Source organism: Bacillus rossius, chromosome 12 (assembly GCF_032445375.1).
Source record: "Bacillus rossius redtenbacheri isolate Brsri chromosome 12, Brsri_v3, whole genome shotgun sequence".
Lineage (NCBI taxonomy): Eukaryota > Metazoa > Arthropoda > Insecta > Phasmatodea > Bacillidae > Bacillus > Bacillus rossius.
This window is the reverse complement of record NC_086339.1, coordinates 30,972,597-30,994,706: the sequence shown is the minus strand read 5'-3', so window position 1 is coordinate 30,994,706 and position 22,110 is coordinate 30,972,597. Positions and strand designations below refer to the sequence as shown.

The window sequence follows — 22,110 nt, the reverse complement described above, 5'->3', positions numbered from 1 at the left end:
TCTAAATTATAAAACCATCGAAACATGGATCGTAGCAAAAAAAAAAAAAAAAAAAAAAAAATTAAAAATTAAATTCGTAGCCTTGAATAAATATTTTTTTTTTCCACGCGTTGCTGGAAATCCTATTTCATTTTACAAAATCTCAACAAGACCGCTATTGGGATGGTTGCAAGCCAATTTGATATTTTTTGCGGGTTATTTAGTCATTACTTTTATTTAAGGATTCTTTATTACATGTTAACTCGATACCTCCCTTGCACTTGTTCTGCCATAAATATTTTCAACATATATTCAATTAGCGCAATATTACGGGTGTAAAAAGGCGGTCAAGTCTTTGTAATTATCGCTTTCGCTACATTTTACACTTGTGATATTACACTAGGTGAATGCGTGGTTGAAAGTATTTGTGTCAGAACAACAAATGCAAAGGTGTCATGGACACGGCCGTGTGTTGTACGTGAATAAGTGTACGTAACAGGTAATATTTTCTATACAAAATATAAAATACGCTATTTTTTTTATTTTAACACCATATATATTCACTGTAACTATTTTAAACTAATGTTTTATATATCCAATCGACAGATTTTGACGAGAGATGACGATTGAAACTCAAACGAACGTCGCGTCGTAGATTCTCCGAGTCAAAGGTTATACTAAATGGAAATCTCGAAACGCAGAAAAAATGACCTCAAAATGGCGGCGCTTCCCCCTCCACCGCGCGCGATGCGTAACAGTCCTCACTTAGCGTAATTAATGTTTTGATCCTTTAGCTATCCAGTGGTGTAATTAAATTTTGGCTGGAGATGATAGATATGTAGTTGCAACACCAAACTGTATCCCCCAATTTTGTTATCATTCGTTTTTTGAATTGCCTCCCACTATGGAAGCAATTTTAAAGACGTATTCACGTCAAAAATGTTTTGTTCTGCTTACCCATTTGCTCTTCCCGTTCCATCTCCACCGCCGCCAGCCCCGCTCTAAGGGGAAAACAAAAAAAGGGATATGTATTAGTATAAACAGGGAGCAAAACAAAAAAATAACACTTTATATGAAGAAATAATACAGTAAAGTTACAACAGTGATACATCAATCAACAGTACAACTTTTGGCACGAAAACAATCATTGGACATGAAAACCTTTTTTTAACATAGATATATATTTGTACAAGGTTACATCATAGGATATGAGACTTTATGTACATGGATATGTCAGATGGGCAGGACTTGTTTTTTCTTCTTAATTTGAAAGATAACCTTTCTACACACAAATAGATGCACAGAAACCACAAACTGTCATCTGAATGGCACGCTTAATTAAGCCTTTCTTGATACTCTTCGTTGCAAATTTGTGACTTTATTAAATTCTGGCGTACGCATTTCGACTAACAGGGATGAGTGAACAAATGGTAGACAACAGTAACTATGATGTGACTTCTCTTTTACCAATTTTTACTGCTTGGTTATATGAAAATGCAACATTAAAAAGTATTATATGTTAATTTAAAATAAATTTTCAAAGAAAATAATTTTGAGGAATAAACTTTACTTTAAAACGAAGCACATGTTTTAAATTATTACTGATATTTTTTGAAACAATTCGGTCGTTTTTTAAGTAACTATGGTAAAATAGAACATGAAAACTTCCTCACAGTAAACAATGTGATACTTCGCAGTTTAAAGATTTCTGTCATTGAATAACATTCAGTGTTTTTATATTTGCATGTAGCATGGATATTATAACTTAATTTAAAATGTTTCTCAAAATACCGAAAGCCCGTTATTTCTTCTAATTTAAATTATATCATCATATAAATAGCAATGTTCTGTAATATCAAGAAAGTGGGCTCCTATCAGAAAAAAAAACAGCCTCTACTCAGAAAATTACTCAAATCATTAAGACATATTCATAAGTACAGTTGTAAGAAAATATTACTTTCAATGTAGTAACTAGTAAAATAAGTACATACACAAAATTTACACATTTATAAAGTACATAAAAAAATTACCGTGCTTTTGAACCGTCAACAAGAAACTTTAAAACTTTACAAAATAACTTTTTTAGCTCGTAAAATAAAGTGTACACATGTTTTCATTAAATACAAAAACAGATAAGAAACAAATAATTATTAATTATATAAAAACAGCCAGTAATGTACAACACATAACTTGCAACATCTTGTCTGGACTTGTAAACACACATATACACATACTCTTATTTAGTAATAGCACATTTCAAAGATGTTTTCACACCTGGTAAAATACAGCTTCGAAGTAACTGTGGCAACTTTGAACATATGGAGTTATGAGTTCTGGCATAATTAATTTTTCGTATACAAATCTGAAATATTATAACATTTAGACACTGTAATAGAGAAAAAAGCGTAAAACAATGTAAGGTGCAGGTACTAATGTCTATACTGTAAAAAAATTTCTGCAGTACTAAAAAAAATCCATTGTCCACAAATTAAGACATGGTTTTTAAAAGAACGGTTCTTTTCTAGAGAATGCGCTTAGGTAGAGTCTTAAAGTGAATATCCGTGGGAAAAATTGCAATATTCAGCCATAATTTATGTCATTTATCATAAATATTATTTTCATTCAATTCTCTAAGGTTACTTTTATTTCCATAGACACTGTATTATTACGAGGAAGAGTTTCCGTACCCTTATGAACTAAATGTTTAGTTTGAAAATAAATTATTAAACATGGAAGTTTTACTAACTCTAATTTTATAAAACGTTAGCCAGAAATATATTTTTTTAAAGATAAAAATGCATTATAAAAGTATTTTACATTGTACAATTCTTTTCGTAAAATGTTTTTTTTGTCCACCCAATTTCTGCTCAAGGCTTCAGGGAAAGTGAAATGAAGAGCTCCAAATCACCTGTCAGAAGCAACAGGCACACCCGTAGGTATTCACAAACATGAATACAAAACGCTCTCACGTTGTTTCCCGAGTGATATTAGTATTATATAAACCGGATTGATGATTACCCTTTGTTGAGTTCGACAAGAATTCCGAAAAGCACTAAAAGAGCAATTAATAGAGGCTGACCAATCAAAATTGGTTCAACATTGATGTGTTAAGTTGAATAAGGAAGAGGGGGAAACAGAAATGTCATCACACAGACTGCCACCTCGACGGCAGCGATACATCACAAGGATGTTAACACGCGAGTGGAATCGTTTATTACAAAAAAAAAAGGCGATTGAAACGAACCCATTTCACTCTTTGCGAGTTTCATTTCGTGTCCATCGCAAAGGGTTAGGTTTTTGCGAATAACTTAAAATTCATTCCATACAAAAACACGGCAAATTAAGATAAATACATAGCAATATCGTAAATTATGTCGTTCGTCACTGAAATAAGGGTATACTCGTTTGTAAAATTAAATAACAATGATAGCGATTTACAACGTCAGCACTTATTGACTGTATACGTCTTCAAGCGGGAGGAGGATTTGAATCATGAAGCGTGCGCACACGGCTTAAGACTGAACTTCATATTTGATGAAATGATAGATAATTCATTAGAATCACGTTAGCACACAATAGGTCACAGTAGACTTATCTTACAGAACTATTCGGAGGAAAGTTGTAATGAAAGAAAATCATTCAGAAATTTATCTTCCTTAAAGGAAATATCCAGAGGCATTATTGTAATGATCTGCATAGGACCAGACACACACATACAATTTTCAACGTAAAAATCAGGCCTAAACTGGTACACAAAAAGAGTATATATATAACCCAATAAATACAAAAAAAAAATCATTTCCACCAACAAATGTACCAACAAATAAGCTTGAATTACATAAACTGCAAATTTTTTTTGTACTTTTACGAGGATATTTCTTGAAAAGTCTGTTGCCAACGACACCACTTGTAAAGTTTCAAGGCAAAGGTTTGTACCATTTGCATTTGCAGTTTTACAAAGATCTCTACAAGTGATATGGTTAGCAACTGGGTTTCCATGGATTCCCCTGGTAAAAAGTACAATTTTTTTACAGTGTACGATTAACATAGGTTGTATGTTGCTAATCTAATGAAAGTGGTTAAGGATTTAGGTAAGTTGGTAAATAATACTCATATTTAAGTAACTGTATTGTAAATCAATCTATGTAGTTTTTATAAATCATAATGTAAAGTCTTTTTTTGTACTTTCACAAGGATATTTCTTGGAAACACAGTTGCCAATGACATCCCTTGTAAAGTTGTAAGGCAGAGATTTATACTATTTGTAATTTTATGAAGCTCTGCCTTGCAGTTTCACAAGTGATATCGTTGGCAACTGGGTTTCCAAGGATTTTCCTTGTAAAAAGTACAAAAATATTTTACAGTGCACGGGCCTATTGGTCTTCATTCTAAGGATATAAAAGTACTTTACTGCAATCGCCACTGTCTTGAATGTCTTAAAAGCTAACAATAAATTGAGACTTTCTTTCGGGCCCACAAACGCAAGTGCCCTCAGCTGTCAATAACGTCGCCGTTATGCACAACAAAACTGAAACAACACAGCCAGGAAAAACGAGGCGACGGCATAACAACACTGATAACTTAAGATGGGGAGCAAGCCAAGGTATAATGAAAACGCGGAGAAAGTTTTGGAAAGTTTGAAACTTCAAAGGGCTTCCAGTCGACGCATTTTACACTCCACTGCTTAGAATTTACTGCCGAGAAACGGCAGAAAAAAAAAGGTAGACCGAGTTCTGATACCAAGAGTAATTATGTTCTCTTTTACGCACAAAGAATGTTCTCAGATATTAGGGTGTTTGTTAATTAAGAATTAAAGTCTTTTTATTTTTACAAAGTCTCGGTCTCATTCACCGAGTAGATTGTTTCATTTTAATGTAATTACTATCAAGAGCATACGCAGAAGTTCATTTCGTTGGGAAGGGGGGTGGTTTATGAATCACTTTTCCCGCTGTTTGCTTTAAAATTCTTTACATTTGTTGGTGGAAATGATTTTTTTTTGAGGATTTATTGGGTTGTATATATACACACACATATATACATACTCCCTATCTCCTTCCCTGCATACGTTCCTGATTACTATTAAGGGATCCTCTTGTAAATTTATTCATATAGCTCTCGTCCATTTGCTGTTAAGTAAAAATTTTCTCACCAGATATGAGCTAAAAATTTTTTTGAGCCTTAGAGGGTCACACTAACGTGATCATTATTAATAATTCTTGCGTGACTTTTATATCTATATTAGACTAGCCTCAGTACCCGGCGTTGCCCGGGCTGAACGACTTTCTTTTTTTGGAAATCAGATGTACACAGTAATTGTCTCGATTATCTGGATCGATAAATAACACAATCAGCTTAATCCAAAGCACATGCAAAGCCGTTTGTCAGAGAAAGAGATAGTGCAAATCCATCCGAAAAAGAAATGATCGAGATCCTAGAAAATCCTAAGGCAAGAACTGACGGACGCACGTTCTAGACGAGGTGATACTGCGGTGGTTCCCCGCCACCTTCTGCAGCACGGAGGCAAAGTGACAGCACAACTCGCGGTCATAAAACCAGGGTGGAGAAAAAAAAATTATACACCCTGTCGGCAATAGCATCAGGGAACTTTAGGATTGTTAGACATAAGCTCCAAACATATATTTTTTTAAATTCTTTGAATAATTCCTGCACTGGAGAATGGTTAAAAATGTTTTTTTTTGTTTCTTTTGAACACACGCCATTGATGGTTTCCACTAGTATAGAGGTCTGTTTTTGCCTGATGACGGGAGATGTCAGTTCCCGAAACTGTGCAGCTGTTCTGTCTTACTGTGTTCGTCATGACAGCCAGAACCAAAAATAAAATAATCTACTAAAAAAAAAAAAAAAAAAAGTTAACTACGGTGTCAGAATATTCATCCCTTTAAATGTTAGAGTCACGAACCAAGTATCAGAATACATCAATATCGCAATTTTAGTTACATATTAAAATAACAATATCTTAAGAGAACCATAATGGAATAAGTACACAGAGAAAAAAAAACCAACAACAATATGTATATATATACATATTGAACGCAAGAGTTGTCAGTGTTGAATAAACTGTATTCACTCCAGTATGTTTATTTGTACATCTCAAATCTCTCAAAACAATAGAGAAAATGTTTTGATCGAGGGTTCGAGGATTCGACCCCGAGCACATACGGACGTCCGGCGCGCGGCTCCTAGTGGCGGACTCGCCCTTAACGGCGGCCGGACAGCGCAATAAACAAGGGATTCCGGCGGGATCAGCTGGCGATAGCGCCGGAGCCCCGTGCATCAGGGGGAGGGGGAAGGGGGGGGGGGTTTGTTTATAAGGCTCAGCTCACACGGGCCTCGCCCTAGCCACACAGCGCGGTCGGTGGCATGGAGGGAGGGTGGCAGGGAGGGGGGAGGCATAACTCAATATGGCGCGGATTTACCTCCAGGACCACAGGCTGTTTCGGGGCGAGGAGGTTCACCCCCAAAGCGATCTGAACACTGTCGGAAATGTTCATTTTACGTAATTATATATAAATTTTTTTTGGACATACGCCATTGCAGTTTTGCACTGTTCACGTCACGGGAAAAGCTCCGAGAATGCAAAAATAAGAATTAAAAAGTAAACTAAAAACTATACCCGCATAAAAAAAAGCCTAAATGAACTGATGAACAAATGGACAAAAAAAAACATTGAACCTAAAAATATATTGTGGACAGCACAACGACGATAACACAGACGAACAAATTAAAAGGGGGAAAAAAAATTCCAAATGTTAGTACTTAAAGATGGTTTTTCACTTAATTACAACACCGAACATAACCTAAAGTTAACGTAAAGTCTTATGTTAAAGTTAAATCAATGTAAGTGATTATTTTTTTATTTTTACATTATGGCTCCTCCCTTTTTATGACAAATTTGATTGACTTCAATGTGGCGTGGTATAAAAATCAATTCTTATTTAGCTGTCATTGATAAATTACATAAATAATAAGGTATATATATGATAATACTATACGAACTTTATTTTTAATTTAAATTTAATTTTGTTATTAATAGATGACGTTTGAATTTAATATTTTCATAGTCTTTAGCTACACAATATATTAAAGTTATACGGTTTTGACTGATACTATCACCTCAGCTATGGGAGGGGTGGTAAATGTGACTTTTGCCTAGGGTAGCAGGCCTGGTAGCACCCGACCTGGCTATATCCGCACTGAGCCCTCAGACGTGAAGCTGTGAATTGTTTTCACTGCAACCAAAACGTTCGATGAACGTTTTCGAGCTGTAAAAATGTAAAGCATTTTTGAGCGAAAATGCTTCATGCGTTTTTTTTTTCTCCACGAAATTTTCACGAGAACGGCATGCCATTACTTTGTTCTCGCGGTGCCAGAATTCCAGCGTAAATTCCACGAAAGAATAACTAGGAATGAAATCCAGTCATCGGAGGTTCTTTGAATTCGAAACCGTGTCTGAACATCATATGAATCCAGCAAAAATTATTTAGAGGTTAATGTTTCTTCTTGTGGTTGATTATAAAAGAAGTTAATAAACCACACACAAATATGAGTTTCGTGCATGAACAAAGCTGTACGAGTACAAAGTCAAATTTTAATTTCAAAAAATTATATCTGGCCTTCAAAAAGAGTCATATTGGCCATCACTGACAAAGATGATAGGTTTACAGGGTGAGTCTGTGTCCAACAATTTAATTTAAATCCCTAGATCTTAAATATATATTCCTGAATATTACCAGACGATTCCAGGGGTCCCCCCTTTTTTTTCCCTGATACTGGTAAACCTACTCTAAATTATTTCATTACTACAGAAATTATTGTGGCTATCTTTAAGAGTAACTGTCGAAGTTAAAACCTATTAAAAACTTTTTAATAGACATACGCCATTGCTGGTTTTCACTGTATGTCACAGAAAAACAATCCAAAATCAGCCGATTTTTGACAATCAGAATTCCGTGAAAGGAATTAGCCAGAAAAAAATAATACCACACCAGACGAACTGACAACGAAGAGACAGTTGTAACAAGAACAGAGTATACAGGCAAACAACAACCTTGGCCAACACAGCGACAAATAACAAACGGACCCAACGATGACACAAAAATATATATTCTGGACAACACACACACAATACAGATGAACACAGTAAGCTTCCAAGTCGAAATAGTTGCAACGTGTCTCGGGAAAACTGACATCTGTTCCCGCCAGACTGCAAGCAGAGCATTTATTCAAAATGAATTTTTGTTCTAGAAAACAAGATTCTCCCCGTGATGGCTTCGATGAAGACCGATATCTCTCTCTCTCGTCTGCTCCTGCCTCGAGAGCAACGCTCCAGCCGGCAGCGGACCGAAGGGCAATCACGGCTTCTCCGGCCAAGTAGTGAGCGAGCATCCCGCATGGCCGCGCCACTCTCGCCGAATTCTCAATCGAGCGAGCAGCGCGGCTGGAGCGCCTCACTTGTGCCTGGGGAGGCGGGGGGGATCGACTGCCGCGGCGCTGCTGATATTAAACCGGCAACAAGGGGAGAGAAAAAAACCATGCCCGAGGAACAACAGCAACGCTGCAGTAGATGGGGGGAACGGTCCCAGACCTTAAAACACTCTGCATCCACCGCCATTTCGGTTCACCGCGTTTTACATTTCTTTGTTTTCGTATCATGGCGATTTGTACGGATTTGTCATGATGTAATTGCATATTACGCTTCATTGGCGTATTAAGCTTATAACGGAAATTGAAATGGATTAGTGGATGTTAAGGAAGAGAGGAGGGGGAGGGGCAGGAGGGGTGGTAGGAATGGATAGGAAGAGTGATGGGGAGGAGGGAGAGGGAAAAGAAGAGGGAGGAGGAGCGAGGGAGGAGTGGATGGGGAGGATAATGAGGGAGAAGGGGAGGAGCGGTGGTAGGAAAGGATGGATGCTGGAGCAGGAGGGGAGAGGTAAGAGAAGAGGTTTTTTTTTTCCTAACCTAAGTTAAAACTAAGTGTGTAAGGGAGGGGTCTAGGTAGGGAAGACTCTAAGTGCGTCTCAGGGCAAGCCCTATACGCTCTAAACATGCGGGTTTTTAACCATGCAGAAAAGGTCACGTGCATCATGTGCTAGGAGGGGATTGGCCAGCCATGGCAGACGTTTTCGCCATGACTAACTCCCCTCACTCTTAATTCTAGACTAAAACTAGATAAGTTGGGCCCAGGTAAAACCTCCATAGACAGAGGGAAAACCCTGGGCACATACACGCGGGATGCAAAGGTCATGCATTATTACAAGCAGGTGGATTACAGGAATAGAAGGATGGTCCTGGAAGAAGAGTGGGGCGTGGTAGAAGTTCTACTATGCAAGGGGTGGGGCACTTGGACTTTTAGTCCGCATTGGTTTGGTCAGGTCTGGTCATTTTGGCGGCGGCTTATGCCGTTTCCCGTCGTGCTGCCAGTTAGCACTCATTGTGGCTGTGTAATATGATCGTGTAAGTGGGGCGGTCGCGAACTGTGGCGTCGGACTAGACTCCAGAGTGGTGACATAGCTTCAGGTCGACCTGTCGCCAGTAAAAGGCTGTCGGTCAGTTAGAGAAATTGCCACCATCTGTCATTGAAAAGTCCTAGCTGCAGTACTACGCTGTGTGAGCTGCGGTCGCGAGCAGGGCATCGAGCCAGACTCCAGAATGGTGACATAGCTTCAGGTCGACCTGTTGCCAGCAGAAGGCAGTCGGTCAGTTAGAGAAATTGCCACCTTCTGTCATTGAAAGACTCTAGCCTAGCATCTACGCTATTAATCTTCGAAGGATAATTTACTTATTCCATTAGGGCCCCGCTGGGCCAAAGCACGACTATTTGATTCGCCTGATAGTTTGTGTTGTGCAGTGTGTAGTGGGATGATGTGTGCTTATATATAATTGGGGCCTAATATTAACTTAACTTAATATTAACTTAATGTACGTGAGCTGCCAGCTTGTGTGCGTACGCTCCGCGCGCGTGTTCTCGCGCTCGGAGCAGGGGGAGGGGGCGCGCTGATTGGTCCGCGGGCTGCCGGCCAATCAGAGAGCAGTCCCGCCGCGTCCGCGTCTACGGCGGGCGGTGTGACAGGATAGATTTTGGGCGTTTATATTTCTCATTAATGTCTGGATCATAATTTCCTAATGTAGAAATATGTGGATTTAAACTATTTGCGCATTTATCGTAAAAAAGTTTGTGTAGTTCTGATGTAGAAGTCTTGTAAGGTTTCCGACTTCGTTTCACGATGCAAGGCTGCTACAGCACAATACACTGGGGCGTCTGTAACTGCCCGAATACATTTGTTTTGTACTCGTTGTAGCTTTATTAAGTGCGATTTCGCAGCAGTTGCCCATACTGGGGCTGCGTACGTAATTATGGGGCGAATGAGTGCTTTGTAGAGCAGCAGACCATTTTTTACTGTGCCTCCACATCGCCTACTCATGACTGGATATAGTGAGCTCATTCTAGCATGGGCTTGAGCCCGCTTGGCGTCAATATGATGGCGCCAGAGCAGTTTACATTAAGAGAAGAGTGAGCCAATGGGAAGGGAGGGGGGGAAGGAATGGATTGGGAGTTGTGGTGGGGGAGGAGTGGATGAGGAGGGTTGAGCAGAGGAGTAGTGGGGGTTGGAGCGGGTAAGGTGTAGGTGGAGACGAGTAGATGGGGAGGAAAAGGGGTTAGAATAGGAGGGGAGGAGATGAGGGAAACTATTTTCAGAATACAGTCTCTTTCATGAGGGTACATGTTGCCCAAAAATAATAAAAAATAAAACGAAAGGAACAATATATTTTATTAAAATATTTTTTGAATGATAAGTTTCTTTTACCTTGTATTATGTTCTGTTTTTCTACCACTTCGAAAAAAAGGGAGGGGGCAGATGGAATATGCCCTTGTTACGTTCTGTTGTTAATTTTTTACATGTAACCTACTATTTTTAAAACGTCAGGCAATAACTCTTAATATAAACCTATTTGCCTGACTAATTTCATCACAGTGACTCGCTGGTGATTAATTTTCGGTGTTAATACAGCTGCGTATTTATTACAAATTAGCTTCTATAGTATCACATTATAAGCATTTCTTAATAAAACATTGAAATAAGCAAAAAAATCCAAAATGGCGGGTGAATGTTGAAAAACTCAGATTTATATGGTTTTGGGAAAACTTGTTCTTTATTATTAAATGAAATTTAATGAAGTGTTTAACCCCCTGATTTAATGCTTTCACTACATGCTAGGTCTGACATAACAATTTGCCTTTAAGTAAATAAAAAAAACATTGAAAACCTTTTTAATAGAAAAAAACCTTTATTAACAATTAAAAGTTATATTAAGAAGTTTGGCAAAATCATATGCAAAAACACGAAATAATAGGAGAAAAATAATTTAAGATACTACCACCTTGGCTCATTGTCCGTAATTATTCCTACCAATGCATCTAAGTTTATTGGAGCACATGCACTCCAAGTTTGAATCAGTTCAAACTGCTCTGAATCAATTCTATTAGACTGAGGTTTTGTTGGAACAGTTACATTTGAATCAGTGTATTAGTACAGTATGTTTCTGAAACTAAATGTCACAGTTTTGTCAATGGCTTTCACAAATTTTCCAGCGAGTTTCAATATTTCATCACAGGCTCATTGTGAAGTGACTGATTTATCGGGCAGTAACTACATGTTAGCAGAATATTCAGTCACTGGCATTTCACTGATTAAACTCACTGAATCAGACTTGGAATGTGGCCAATGCTTACAGTACATGGTTGTACAGCTCCTGGTATGATGGTTCGGAAAGCGAAGAGTGACATTAGTACCAGAATTCAAAATCATTTTAGTGACTAACAAAAATTCTAAAGTTGCCACAGGCACATCCAAAAACCAGTTAAGGTAACATACCCAACAATATTTCCACACAAGAATAACACACAAGGCAATGAAAGGAATAATTCCGCCATTTTAGAACATTTTTTCCCCTCGTAGATGGCAACATCAAAGTTTGTAAATACTAAGACGTTTTCACATATTTTTGTACAGTTCCTTAGTCAAGGTCACTGAAAGTAATGGGCTATATCCAGCTTTACACAAATACACAGTTCATATTTCGCATATCGTAAGCTTTGAGTATGCTCTGCTCACATACTCATGATGCACTACTGCACGTAGTGGGGGATATTTAGCGACACAGCCCACGAAACGAAAATAACAATGATTTGCATCGTGCACTAGTGGATGCTATATACAAGGTCTATAAATGCCTTCTGCCTATGTTTTCCGCAGAATGTAGCATTGAAATATCAGGTGCATTGACTCAGTACATGCTGTAATGTGCACTGGAACTAACGACGATCCACGTTGTTTGCAGACACACTTATGGAAACAAATACTTTGATGTAAAACTATGTTACAAAAACACGTATTTGAGAGAATTCTTATAGCTCTTGCAGTGTGAATGTGTTTAAGGTGTACAAGATATAACACAACAATTATTTGTTCCGAAACAAACAGAAAAAGAGCCTTTTCTGAAAATAAAGTATTTTCATTGAAATGAGATACGATGATTGATACTAAACAATAAAGCGAAGAAATAAATTACTTTAAAAAATACACTATAATTATCATGAATTGAATAAATTATACTAAAGCCATATTAAAGTAAATATTTACAACTCTATAAGACTTAAGACACTTCAATCACGCATTTGTCTATCAGTGGTTACATTAGGTAATGAATAATTTAATTACTGCAATAATTACTACACCTTCTCTGTATTTTCAATCACGTTACTAAACACAAAATGTTTCACAAAATGGTAGACCTAATCAAAATTTTGGTAGTCTGTAAACATTAAAATTAGTGATGTTTTATTGAAATCCAAGTAAAGAAACCTATACTTACCCAAGACAAAATTGTTCCTGCAGAAAATAGAAATAAATTAGTCAAATTATTGATTGATTTAGCGAACAGCTGAGTGTAACATTATCTAATGCTCATACACAGATTAAGTTTATTAGGCACGTAAAATCCTAGGCCAAAACAATAAAGCCACATACACTTGTGTGATATTTCAGCAAACAACTTGAATCGTAAGTCATCCAACCCATATCCCATCGTCAAAAGGAAGACAAGAGAAATAGTAAAGCATCTAGAAACACCGTTAAGCATATTTTATCTCAGAAATAAATATCACGACTATATTCATACCGACCTTATAGTATCCAAGGAAAACATTTATGGAAACGTCTTATATTTCAGTCTTAACTGTTACGTTCGCAACTACTTACGTAAATATTATTACATTTGTACTATGACAGCTACACTGCTCACCAAAAATTTCCTACTTTCTATTTTTCCTGCAAAAGCGTTAAATAAATTATATATGCGTAAGCAGCATTAAAAGCATAAACCAAAACAGTAAAGTTTTTCAAAGTAATTTTAGAAAATTGGTTTCTAAACACATTTTCTATAATAATGCATAAGACAACCGATAGATCACTTTACAAATAAATATAATTCGTTACAAAATCAAAACAAAAAAAAAATTGCTGATTAAGAATTAAATAGTAATTGACCGTAAAAAATTTATTTTTTCTTTAAAAAATGGAGTATTTTTATTAATACTTTACAAGCAACATAAAAATTAATGAAAAAAAAGAAGTTTTTTCCCCAACAAACGACTTTGTAGTACAAGGGCCTGAAGCACCATTAGATCAGTACCAAAGCGTGTTTTATTGGAATATATTAAAGTAGGTATTTACTTACTGATGTCTGTAAAAATTAGCGTTGAAAGTCGACAAAGAATGAGATATAGATAAAAGGATTAAAAATCTTCTCATCTTTCCTATTGGTTATTTTAAATTAACTAATAAACTTGAACATTTTTATTTACGCGAAAAATATTATTTCAATGCTCGGATGAAAAAAAAGAGGGGTAATAATCAATATGTATGCACCGATCCCTCTCCAAAGCTGCCTCATGAGTTATACGAAAACAAAACTCTAGATTTTATATATTAGCAAAGTTAATGAACACGAAGAAAGAAGAAAGAAACCGTAATGATATTCGGGGGGAAAAGGTTTTAATGAGTTTTTTTTGTAGCCATGACCTTAATGTCTAGCTCATGACAACATATTTAAATTTAGAGAGTAAAGATTGTACTTAAAATACAAAAAAAAAAAAAAAAAAAATCAAGGGCTAACTTATATCTTTAAAAAAAAAAAAGCGAGGACGTGTATTTGTAGACAAATTGTTTATCGTTTGGGAAAACTTCAGGCAAAGTAAGAGACGCCACTGCGCGCTGGTTCTGAATAATTCCGTGAGAGACTACAAATCAGTACTCTCGTATTGTTGCATCTGTTGCCAACGAAGCATCAGGAAAAGAATGAATGCAAAGGATTGATAATCTTTGTATGTGACTTCCTGAGTCTATGGTTGCTTGATTAAGAAATTATAAATATATTTCGTGAAATAAAAAAGAAACTTGAAGAAGCAAAAAATAGAAAGTATATGTAACATTTAAATATTACGAAAAAACCTATTACCGGTTTTATTTGGCAGTCCTTGATTTTGCGTTTAAAAATATTAACAAAAGAATACTGTTAAAAATAATAAGAAAATAACGTTTATACTTATAATAAAACGTAACTAATGTTAGTATCAAAAACGTGAGCACAGATAGCGATGTACACTACGTTACCTACACATTTTGTAAAGCCCTTTGCGCTAACAAGCAGTACGTAACTTTTACTTGAAAATGTCATCTATTATGGAATCACCATTAACGTTCTAAACTGGATAAGCTCTTCGAAAACAGGAATAAAAAAAGTAAGTCAGTCTCACCTAATCTAAAATGAAACTATTTTGTTGGTTTTTCAGTAATAATGGGTCTTAACCATAGGTAATTTCAAATTACGGTAAATTAAAAAAACACAGGAGTTTTATAATTTTAATAATATTATAGAAAATACTTTTATTGTTTGTACCAACAATGAAACTTCTAACACCGATGTTAAACGAAGACATACATTTCAAACTGTAGCAAAGTTACTCGCGACTTTCAAATATATATTCTCAGTAAGTATGATATGCTACGAAATCTATCAGCTACAGTGATTACATACTTTTAACGTGTACTTCAAGAAGTAAGCAATTGAATACGCCATTCGTACGACAAGGAGAGTGGTGACTGTTGAATTTGCTACGTTAAAGTTAACTAACAGTAGGCCTACTTGGTACATCCAAAGGTATAAGTGTCACCTAAAAACGCTTGCACGAATCCTTAGGTGTTCTTGTGCGCTTAGCATGTACAAAGTCATTATTGTTCTACTAACGTGCACCAACAGTTGAGAAGCAATATGAAATCACACCTACTTTACACGTTACCGTACGTTAAGCTTTTCGTGAATACAGGGACAAAGAAGAATGAGAGATAAATTAGAATAGGATGAGGCAAGGAATGGCATCGTCTCGGAAGTATGAGTGGGGCTGCGAAAATTCTTTCATTTTGAAGACATTAAATCAAGCTGTGGCAAAAGTATCATCACACGACCCAAAAACCTTTTTTTCTTCTTCTCAGATTAGAAAACGTATAAATGTATGAACAGCAGTACAAATATTATTTTTTTAATAAATTATGAATTTCCCTGAAGAAAAGTGCGCTTCGGATTATATTAAATGTGTTCTGCGTTTGAATATTACGTACACAGCTACGAATAACACCAATCTACCAAGCTACAGTTGTGTGATCATACAATTCTAACACGGTAAATGCACAAAATTCGCAAAACCGACTACAGATAAAAGCATACAAATTTTTATATATATTTTTTTTAGATGAAGGCAATTTTGAAACTACTTACGTCGAATATTAACCCAATAATCACAACGACATTTGAGTAAAGCGTAGTATAAATGCAATAGTGTTGATTCGAAAGTACCTACGATATTTTATTTTCTATTTTTTAAAAAGCACGGATTGGGCGTTTTATTTTTTGTTATGCAGTGTTGAGCTACACTAAAGCCGTTAGTGCCACGAACGACTGCGATAGGTGGCGGTAACGATCCTACTTTCCAACTAGTCACGACATCTACGCTAATAAGGTTTTCGCCTCGGCAAAAACACGAACTGCAAAGCGAAACACAAGAAACTCCCTTGACGAAACGTCCCGTCAACACACAAATATCATGAGCGCACGTGTTAATTTTTTTGATAGATGACTTCCCGGCGAAATGCCTAACAAACATCAAGCATGAACATTCTTCTGTGCGATTAGTTTTATAAAACGAAGACAGAAAGTTATCTTTCTTGTCTGCGTTAACATGGACATGAAATTGGCATCGAACGTACCCGGAACGAAATAACCGTTCTTAGCAAACATATCATCAGCTATTTTCAAAACCCATACTCCATAAACATCTTCGTTTAGCTGTGCTAAGTTGAATGTTATTTTCATTTATTTTAGCAAAATGAGTCCCACTTAGCTAATCAAAACGCCTTTTAATCTCCGCTGAGCGTTTGATTGGTACATGATGCGAAAAGCAGGCACATCAATACTTAACATTTATTGTTGCCACTTGATATGATGGCAATTTACTAAAACTATGCACATATATTATTTCGTATCACACTACACAACCTTTGACTTGGACACGCAAGTACTTAAATTCAACACGGTTCGTAAATATTAAAAACAAATCACTACAAGTACAATGATGATTACAACATGCTTACAACTCTTAACTAGGGCAATCTTAAATGAATTGCAGAAAACAGTGCAGTGCTGAAAGAGGATTATTTACTTCTTGTATCAAAACTTCGTCATCTGAGGAATGTATGCCTGAGAAATGGATATCATAGGAAACAGACGGAAATGTAGCAAACGCTTATTACTCTAAAATCTTTACGAAGTAAAAAAAAACCCACAGAGCAGCGGATAATCAAAGAAGTAAAATACTTAACTTGGATGTATGTCTTTGTAACGCACACACATCAACACAATCCAATTCATAATCAAAACAATATCGAGTTGTTTTGAGCTTCCGCATTGCAAAGTTTGTAATGTTTAAACATACCATTCATGACCCTAAGAGCGTAAAAACAGGATTTCACACAGATAAATGTAACTCTTCACTAGTTATTTTCTAGCATAAGTTAAATTAACACTTATTTACACAAAACAGATTAATATCTGAGTACGATTATCACGGCTGAGAAACATTTATCCACAAAACAGCTTCATAGCTGAACACACATGCAATCACAAGTTTTAAACATTAAAACATTTATTACAAAATTGTGTAACCTACTAAGAAGTTTTCGCTTATCGATAATTAAAAATCACTACCTTTATGTGCACAGATGTCTTTCCATCACGTCGATATTCTTCATTTTCCTTACACTTATGTTTATCGGTTGGATTTAACCAACTTTCAAAATACTTGAACATTTTTTCGTCCATAAACGAGGAAATGCGTGCAAATATTATATTTATGAATCCTTGAAAAATTGCCAAAACACAGATGATTTATTTTGCGAAAAATAGTTAGATTCACGTAAGATCAGATTTTTTTTTAAAAAATCTAACAGTTAGTAAAACTCATTTGTATCACAAATAAATGTCAACCCAGCGAACATTATAAGTGTTTTAAAGCTGATGTTAACAAAATTACATATATTAACACTTGGAGGCTTCGTAGATTTGTGGTGATAAAAACTAAGTAAAACTATGCATTAATAATAGAGCAATAATGAAATATTGTTTATGCTACATTCAAAGTAAACGTGCTGGTAAATAATTTTTATTTTCACAAAGTACACTGATCATAAATTTCCAAACTACTTAAAATAATAAATTGTGTACTCAGGGAGGATTTTATCTATAGCACAAGAGATCCGACTTCCTGGGGTTGTAATTATTAACATTTGGACAAATCGAAGGCAGCGTTTAGGCGCAACACTTGCATATACCTCAAATACTTTCACCTCTATGGACAAGGCAGTGTGCGGGCGTGCATTTTGTTTGTCTTAATGTCCGTTCAAATAAAAAAAACTAAGCGGTGACTACTTAAATTTATAGTTGAAAAATGTGGAACCAATCACAATTGCAAAATCTTTAACACAGATTGTATGATTATTCAGATAGAAGTTTCAGGACACAGGCAGTGTAAAAATGCACATTTTTGCCATGCAGCTATTCAGAAGGAAGTTTTAATATACGTCATTGTAAAATTGTCCATCTTTCCCATGTTGAAGGGTATACAAACATTTTTTCCCCTACCAAATGGAAACTGTCTTGACATTAGGCATTTTATCTTTTCACGTGTATACGGATTGCCAATAAGTTCAGTAGTTTCCTGTAAAAACTGCGTTTTTCAAACATCACGCAGAGCAAATTTTCACCAGGTAGGTACGTCCCTTGGAACTGATACAGTGATATGACTTTTAACTTAAAAGCAAATTTTAAAAAGAGGAAAAACACAGTACTTTATTTCACATCTAGATAGTAGTGTGAATCGCTTGCATTGTGTTTAACGGATGTATTGATTATAAAGCTTACTGTAATTTATTTTTAATTAAAAAAGAATCAGATTCCAAAAAAATCCTCATTATAACATTCGCTAGGTCAACAAATTCTGTTCAATTTTCTCATTTAAACATTTATACAAAAATGCTTCATAAAAATTTACGTTATGAACTGGGATATAATAAAAAGTTGCAGACATTTATTATAGTACTCAGGGCCATTATAGACATGTCGTTCCACAGCAGCAACACACCAATGCATTTGATACACTTCACTGGAGCAGAAATAGAGAGTTTGTTAAATATATGCCCACATAATTTATACGAACACAACAAATTACATAAACACTATCGCTATTACTTGTAAGAGAAGTTTGAAAAATATACGCTATCTTGTTTTAATTATAAATATTTTCAACAACTATCTGCAAAGTAATGCACTCGAAATATTAATGGCTGAAATTTTATGCTGTGGTTGATCTGAAAAAGATTTTCAAGTTCAATACTAACCCAACCTGTATGTTTGGGTTGTGTTTATAACTGTGCCGCGGTTTGTTTTCTACATCCTGGATGATTCTGAACCAATAAGAAAAAAAACCCTTCGAAAATGGAAGAACGAATCATGCGAAATGTAGGAAAGGGTAAAATTCAATCAACAAGTGTAGAAACATCAATAAAGTTAAGTCTAACAGCCTCTGAACCTGAAACATTTCCAGGAATCTTATTATACAATACTCTATGTGAAACTACGTAATTAATTCTACAATATCTTTGCTATGTATCTTGCAGGTTTCAAACTAGATTTCATATCATCCACAGCATAAATACACGGATAAACTTAACAAAACAACTATTAGGCCTATTAACGGATTAAGGTACCTGTGACCAATACAGCCTGGTTTCAAACATGCGCCACTACCCAAAATTTTGTTAGGAACACTCTTTTCCACGTGGGACGCCCACAGTGTAGTCTTGGGTGTGCACATAAGTCATCCATAGACGTGTTATTCACCTGAGTTTGAATAATTTTGGAATTTTAGGTGAGCCATATTAGCCACAGACACCTTGTAAAAGCTGAACTTTTTCATAAGTTTAGTCTTCGTACCAGTCTTTTGCTATCTGGGCACAGAGATAACGAGGGGAGTGGAGAAGTGTAAGAATGCACGACGTGTTGTGAGAACACATCTTCTAGGCCGCCACATCCACGCTCTCCCCTCGCCCCACCATCGAACTCACCGACGACGGCGCCGCAGGAGCAGCAGCAGCCGCCGCCGCAGCCGCCACCGGAGCCGCCGCCTCCTGGATCTTCTCCTCCGCCTTCCGCTCCTTGAGCGCCTTGAGCAGCTTCCACTTGCTGCCGGGCGTGCCGGCGGACGGCGGCGCCTCCACCGCCGTCTTGGCCTGCGACACGGCGCCCGAGCTGGCCCGCTCGCTCATGGTGCCCGTCTCCTCGCTCTCCCACACCTCGCTGGCCGGTATGCTGATGGACACCTCGCTGGGCGGCACGCTCACCGACCCTTCCCGGCTCAGCGACTCCGCGTACTGCAGCCTCTGGTTCTGGACCTCCTCCGCCTCGTCCTCGTCCATCTCGTCCATGCTCTGGTGCGGGCTGTCGGGCCCGCTCGTCTCCCCCGACGACACATCCTCCTCTTCCTCCTCCACCTTGACTTCTTTCCTCTTATCCTCTTCCTCAACCTCAACGTCTTTCACTTCCGGCTCTGGTAGAGCTTTTGGACCCTGGGTCTCCCAGTGCGACTCGGATTCGGAATGTCTCGAGACCATCATGGCTTTGTTAGAATCGTCGTCCCTCGTCAAATCTTCCCACTGCATTGCTGATCCAGAATATCGTTTGCTGTCATCGCTCGCCCTTGATTTAAGTCGAAGCTCTTGCAAGACAAATGACATTTGCTCTTTGATGTTTTCGTCTGGTCCGAACACTTCCTCGAAATCTTGGTGGACTGGTACATCCTGCTTTTGTTCCATCTCCTCCAGCTTTCTCAGTTCATAACGGTACCACTCATCTTCGCTGTCGATACTGTCTTCTGTGCTCTGCCGCCGTGATGATACGCGAGATGTGCTCCGCCACGAGTGTGTGCTCCGGCTGTCTTCATCAGCTTCACCTCTCCCCCAAGGAATCTCCAAGTTCTGTTGGTGTCTAGATATGGTATGATGGCGCATCCCAGTTACCCCAGTATAACTTCTCATACTTGCAACTGAAGGACTTTCTTCTATGCCAATGTTATGATCTATGGTGGTCGTTTGTAAGGTTACTGATTCTGCTTCTACTTCCTTTGGTTCATCATTTTCTATTTCTGATATTTCTTCAACTTTAATTTGTTCTTCTTCATGAAAATCCCCTTCTCCCTCGTAATCATCTTTACTCATTTCATCTCTTTCTTCTTGTCCAGTCTGTTCCTCAGACATGGTAGACGATTGCCTTTGTCGATATTTTCCTAAGGCCCTCGAAACAGCAAATTCTCTAGATGCAACTGGTGGTAAATGAATACTTTCGCCAGTTCCAGATTCATCACTACTCGTACCTGCACCACCACCAGCTCGTTTGACATCTCCCACTGTAGCAAATAGAGCAGCAGAATCAGATAGATTTATACTTTCGGGTTCTTCATTGTCATATGGCAGTTCAGTTATTTGATCAGCAATAGATTCTGTTCTCTGGATATCTGGTTGAGATTGCTGTAAAGGTGGTGGCCGCTGTACTTTTGCAAACATATCTGATGTAGGAACATCTGAAAATAGGCTGTCTTCACTGTCCTCAGACATGGCAGAAGTGGTTCGACTGCTACTCCATTCAGATTCTGATTGCTCTGGATCGGACATAGAATGTGGAGCAGACGCATGCACATTATAATTATGGCCCCTTCGCTTAGCCTTTTGAAGTATACCTGACACAGTAGATACCAAAGTATTTTTCTTTTTCTTTTGCATTCCTTGAGATTTAGACCGATTTTTAGGGTGACTGCGCTGTTTAGAGAGAGCAAGATCTTCTCGTCTGACACCGGATGGCAATGAATGAGACCTATGTCTTCTACTAAGGTGGAGATCCGGAAGCCAACTACTTACAGAGCTCATAGCAGACTTCAGCTTTCCTCTTTTGGTTGGTTTTTCTTCTGTTCTGTGACTATCCTTAATATCTGATGATATAGATATGTAACCACATTTAGAAACAATAACACTACTTGGGTCATAGTATTGTGTTTCATATGTATGTGATTCAGGAGCATTTTTCTTTCTGAGATTGAGTTCAAGATATGACATGTCTGGTCTCTGATTTCTGCCATAATCCATTTGAACAGACACAGGTGATTCTTGTTGTGGTTGTGGATACCGCCTTGGATCAGCTGGATACTGCCATTCATTTGGAGGCTCCACCATTCTGTAGTCTTGTTGCCTTGTCCCGGGGTCATATCGGCAGCTTGTAGGATAGTATGAGAGAGCATCAGTAATATTGCCTGTTGGAAACATAGTTCTGTACATAGCAGTCTTATATCCATCAAGATTGGCAACACTTCCACCAGTAGCTGGTGTGGAGTAACCTCTTGATATATTTTTCTTACTTGGAGGATATTGTGCACTGTAACTACTTGTAGATTGA

The 22,110-nt window shown here is 37.3% G+C and overlaps 1 protein-coding gene across 7 annotated transcripts in view; it reads right to left on the bottom strand.

Moving 5' to 3' along the window:
* The window catches only part of LOC134537788 (protein unc-13 homolog B), a 1,087,975-nt gene that overhangs the window by 109,254 nt on the left and 956,611 nt on the right, over window positions 1-22,110 (bottom strand). For all 7 annotated transcript variants that reach the window (XM_063378591.1, XM_063378590.1, XM_063378592.1 and 4 more), the window contains one exon: window positions 937-980. In XM_063378591.1, coding sequence (XP_063234661.1) covers window positions 937-980 — 44 coding nt within the window. The remainder of the gene's footprint in view (window positions 1-936; window positions 981-22,110) is intronic.